Source organism: Topomyia yanbarensis, chromosome 3, assembly GCF_030247195.1.
Source record: "Topomyia yanbarensis strain Yona2022 chromosome 3, ASM3024719v1, whole genome shotgun sequence".
Lineage (NCBI taxonomy): Eukaryota > Metazoa > Arthropoda > Insecta > Diptera > Culicidae > Topomyia > Topomyia yanbarensis.
Window position 1 is genome coordinate 90,737,542 of NC_080672.1, and position 5,614 is coordinate 90,743,155.

General features: G+C 45.3%; 1 protein-coding gene across 1 annotated transcript; it reads right to left on the reverse strand.

Moving 5' to 3' along the window:
- Positions 1–406: 406 nt before the first annotated feature.
- LOC131690212 (insulin-like growth factor-binding protein complex acid labile subunit) lies at positions 407–3,612 on the reverse strand. The gene has a single exon (XM_058975795.1). It carries the CDS (start codon positions 3,048–3,050, stop codon positions 1,266–1,268), a length of 1,785 nt encoding a protein of 594 aa, XP_058831778.1. The 5' UTR covers positions 3,051–3,612; the 3' UTR covers positions 407–1,265.
- Positions 3,613–5,614: the final 2,002 nt, after the last annotated feature.

Consider the following 5,614-nt stretch of genomic DNA (forward strand, 5'->3'; position numbering starts at 1 on the left):
AAATAAATTACAAACAAACTTTTCACACAATTCCATATCGTTGACAATTTCATTGTCGTATCTGCCTTCGAAGACCGTACGCGCGCAAAAAAAACGAAGATTCCACAAAAGGCACACACCAAAGCGGCAGCGTACCACCAGGAAGCGACAACAACAACGACGACCACGTTCAAAACGCTCGATGGTGGCGGCGCCCCCGGCAAAGTGGCAGGCAGAAGCGAACACGGCTAGCGCGATAAGACGCCAAGAAGATGAGCCAATTTGCCTCCCGGGGTGAGCCGCGACAGAGTGAACAGTTTCCGAGGGAGAGAGAGAGAACGAAGCCCGATTAGAGAACAACGACTCCGTGTGAAAGGAAAAGGGGACAAAACGGTGGTAGCGGTGCGGTAATTAAAAACATCATTAATTATTATTTTCTTCTGTAACAGTTTTTTGTTTTGTATCTCAATGTCTTTTTTATTTTCGTTGAATCTTTATTATTCCTTACCACTTTCTGAGTGTTTTTTTTGTTTGCTTCCTCTCGGTAGGGTTCTTATAAAAAGTGTAATAAAAATACATAACTAGCTTTCTGTTTGTGTGAGTGTTGATGTTACTTTCTAATTGCTGATCTGCGGGGACAATGTTTGTCCCCTCCCTTGCCATCGCCTATTTACAATAAAGAAACGTAAAGTGTTTATTTACACAACAGGAAATGAAAAAATCCTAAAACGATTTCCTTCATCTTCCGAAATTGATGATTTTGAGGTCCACGTAGTAAAAATAAACTAAGCTTAGAAACACGGAATTTAAACTCTATTAGACCACCGAAAAACATAGTTTCCACTTAAGTAGTATCCTAGCGTGATGTGCTTCCCCGAACCCAGTGCCTCCCGCAAATGACGGCAAGGCGGGAAGGACAGTCTTTGATATATCTCCGTTTAGATCTCTTCAAATTGACTAGAATTATTTTTTACAACTGTGTTAAGTAAACGTGATTTGAAATATTTGCAAAAAAATCTCGATATGACTTATTTTGCTCCACATTTCCATTCGAAAAACCCCAATCCCATAACTAACTATTCCTCTCCCTCTCTCTATCCGTCTGATACTCGTCTAATATATTATTCAGTTTTTTTTTCCTTTATAATAATTTATACATCTTACTAAGCCTACACTTGAATAACAATTAAGGATGTGCGTGTGTGTGTGAGTTTCAAAAAAAAACGTATGAACTTATGAACAATGAGATGCCTTAGAGGTGATGATACCCGAATCTACCTGTGTGTCTAAGTGTCCGAGGCGTCCTTCGGAACTTCGTATATGTGATGAGCGTACTGGGGCGAGTAGATGGTTGAGCTCTGTGGTTGAGCAGCACCCAGCGAACTGGCGCCCGTCGCCGGATGATCCAACGTCGTAGACACCGGACCCGGAGTTTGTGGAAGGGGCTGCTGCTGCAGCTGGAACCTTCCATGGGGTTGGTAGGGCGGAAACGGCAGCGTATACTGACCGCCGTACAGAGACGCCGAATGCTGCTGGTGGTTCCTGAAAACCGGATGGTAGTTGTATGTGTAGATGTTGCAGTGAGGCTGATGAAAATCGACTTCGCCACCAAGGGACTTTTGAATTTCCATGTCTTTCTCCTCCTGCAGGGTGTCCCGCTTGGTAGTGCGCCAGTGGCGCCGGAAAATGTCCAGAATGCGATGCCGCAAACGGTACACAATCAGTACGAAGGTAGTTACCGTGGCAGCTGAGGCTACTATGATCGCTCCGAATATTGCTCGTTCCTTGGATTGTAGATGCTGGCAGCCCAATATTTCCGGGGATATCTCACGCAGTGGCTCATCGTGTAGCCGCTCGGGATAAACGCAAACAATCTGAGAGTCTTCGGTTTCGATGTTTTTCCTGTGCAGGAGATTCCGCAACCACAGCATCTGGCAGTCGCAGGTTAGCGGATTTTCCGACAGATCGAAATCGACCAAGTGTGTCCACGGGAGCAATTCTTCTCTGAAGGTTGTGATTTTGTTGTCTCGTAAAATAGCTTTTCTGATATGTGGCAACCCCGAGAAGGCTCCTTCGTCAATTTCGTGCAGTTCCTTGTTCGAAGCGATAATCACCGTTTCCAGGTTTGGATTGGAAGAAAATGCTCCCGACTGGATGCGTTTTAGATTCAGAGCTCCGGAGATGTCGATGCTTTTCAAATTGGTTAATCCGAAAAATGCTCCCTCGGGAACAGATTCGAAATCATTCTGGCCTATGGCCAGCTCCTCCAAACGTTTGAGTCCACTCAACTGCACAGTCGGTACCTTCAGCAAATGGTTATCGGATAAATCCAACGATCGGATATTCTCCAAACCCCGGAACGTGTCAACGGTGATATTGACCAACATTGAACCATGAATGTCCAATCGCTTCAGGGCATGTAGTCCTTCGAAGGCACCGGGCTGAATCTTGTACAAAGAGTTAGTTCCCATGTACAACTCGGCAAGCGTCTTCAGCGGAGCAAGCGAAAGAGTTGGAATCGTTTTGATAGCGTTATCATCCAGATACAGAATCCGCAGCTCGGACAGCCCTTCAAACGCCGTAGCATCCAACGAACCAATTCTATTACCCCCGAGATTCAATTCTTCTAGCTTTGGCAATGTACTGAACATTTCACTGGTGACCTGATCGATAAAGTTCCCCCGTAGATTCAGCACTCGTAGCTCGGTCAACCCGGTGAAAGTTTTGTTGTTCAACGCTCCAATCTTGTTATTGTTCAGATGCAGCTGGAGCAACTTTTTCTGATACATAAAGATCTGCTGCGGGATGCTCAACAAGTGATTATAGCTCAGGTCCAGCATGGTCAGCTCGGTGTAAAACTGAATGGACGAATCAATGGAGCGAATCCGGTGAAATTTAATGACCAGCCGGCGAATTGATGGGTTCAACGCAATCGGCAGGACGTCCAGTTCGCCCTCACCGCAGGTGACATGCAGCTTCTCGTCATCGCACGTGCAGCTGCTAGGGCAGTACGAAACGCCCCAAATTGCCGGCACTAGGGCCAGCAGTGCACTCACCACTAGTAGTTTCATTTTTTTCGATTATTTTTAAAACAACAGGTCTTTTCAGCTTCGACTCACAAACATTTATTTTTCGTACTCGGCTCGTTGTAATCCAACTGTTACTCCGAATGTTTGTCATAAATTAGAGAAAGGCACTTAACACAAAACTTGCTTCTCTACCAAGCTACACTATCTCGTCTATGCGCTGCACCATTCGAGATCTTGTTTTGTAAACAAACACTTCATCGACACATGGTTCTCCTCCTCCGTCCACCGATCATTCATTTGTCTATTACGAAAAGTGTCTCCGCAATAACGAAAACATAAAGATTCTAGTCCACTTAAAACAGAACCACTCACACTTGAGATTGTCGCCGTTCCGTTTCTACCCGACGATTTCCAATCAGCAATAGTTTTTTATGTCAGATAATTTTTCTGCTTCTTATCCAAATCCACCCAGCAAATGCAGAGTTGCGGTATGGTTCAACTAGCGACTTCTCGAGAAGAACGATTCTAACGCGAGTGTTGTATAGTGACTGAAGTCCGAACAATGAAAGCACTCCCTTATATGTTCTTACCACCGCAACAGAACTCACCAACCCGCAGAGTAGTACTCTTCGCTGTTTCGCAATCGAAACCGAACTACCGAACAAAACGGAAACGGTAAGGACCAAATCCTCTTACTCAGGCAGTCGAAGAATAAACAGTTGATAAAAGAAAACCCGAAAACAGCCGAACCCACGGTCACTCACTCTCTCGCGAGAGCGCCTTCCATTTGTAAACAATCGCCCGAACGCGCGTTCGGTTGCGTGGTGAGTTCCAACGAGCGAACGAACGGACGATCGGTGTCTCGGCAGCTACCGTTCCGACAGTAGGTTTTCGCTAAAATTAGACCCCGGCGCGCCACATTTCAGTCGCGTCTGGATGCTGGGACAGATTATCGTTCGCTGTCCCGCGTAGCAGGGTGCGGCGGTCCTTCTCAAGCGAAGAGTCATTATTAGCTCTGACGCGGCTACGCGACGGCCTATCACGCGAGACTCATCGATTGATGTTGGGTTTTCCGTTGTTTGCCGTTTTCCACCAAGCATTGTGCTTGTACGTGTTTGTGTATCGTTGGCCGTCGGTTGGCGTTAGGAGGTGTACGACGGTCTTCTTTTTTGGATTAGAAATTTATTATCTTCGGCGCACTTCAAGGGCTGGTCCAATTTTAGATGCCTTGACGCTTTTCCACACTGTTTCGTTCCGTAGCATGCGGAAAATTTTCAAAAGCATGCCCGAAGAATCGCTGGTGTCACGTTTATGCCATGCATCAGACGGCGCCCGTGGGGACCAGTCCCATGTGACGCGCTTTGTTCGTTGCTGGAACAACTGGAGCGATCCGTCTTCCGCAGTTTGTGAAAAGAAAAACTGCATTCCTTGTTTTCGGTCGTTCCACTCTTGATAGGGTTAAAATAGAGAGAGAGACAGACGAAAAACCAACACGCGGAAGGAATTTCAAAGCGTGATTTTTATTGCATTTTTCGTCGCCTTTCTACCTGCCTTTGTTGTTGTTGTCGTTGTTGCAGTCTCACGTGGGGTGGCGCGCCGGTTGTGTGTGGAGTCGAGCAGGGAATTCCTGGTCCGCTTCGTGCATGTCACCACATGCAGCATGTCGGAAGGTTGGAGGCGCAAACAGGCGTGCTCGGGTTATTCCATGCGGTGAGATAAAACTGCCAAGAGAGTGATTTAGCAATCAAGATGATTGTCACCGGAGTGAAGAACGTTACACGGATACGTGACTCGCGTAACGTGAGGACTAGCAGATGGCCCTCGCTTGTCATGGGGAGAATTTATGGAACTTGGAAACTGTGTAGAGCAACCAAGCGCTGTTCCAATGATGTGTACAAATGTAGGCAGCTGATGGACAAGTGGAATAAATATCAGGGCTCCGGGAAATAATTTATGTTGTGTCTATAAAAATGCACCTGATCAGATACCGGTCGGTTAAAATTCCGATACATACTGAAAGGGGATTCCAACAAAAAGAAATCGTTTTCAAATGGGTGGTAAACTGGAGACAAAGAGTGACATAAAAATATTTGATAACCATTTTACGCAAGACAATGGACTGCAGAATTTCTCTTTCTCTAAGTCATGACAGTGCTGACATAGAAAAGTATAAGTTATGTACAATTATGACTACTACATCTGTAAAGCAAATGTACTTTGATTTGTCACGCACAGGTACGAATTATTATTTTTTGTTTACATTAATACACCTAATAGTGTAAGTGTAAGCTTCCTTTTAAGTAAACGGGAATTTTGTTTGACTCCTTCAAAGCCTCCTTGGTCACAGTCCTCGGAACAGAACGCCAGTTTTCTTAGGGCTCCATATCATTGACAACTGGATTTCGCATCTCCTTGAGGATTCATTTGACAATTACCCAACATTTTTCTATTGGATAGAGCTCTGGCATGTGGGGAGGAAGTTGGATTTGAATATTTCGTGTACGACTCGTCAGTAACTGACACCAACTTGCTGTCAATTAAACGATATATCCAAACTATCACCGAATTGGCATCAGGTAGACATTCAATCTTAACATGTTATGTGA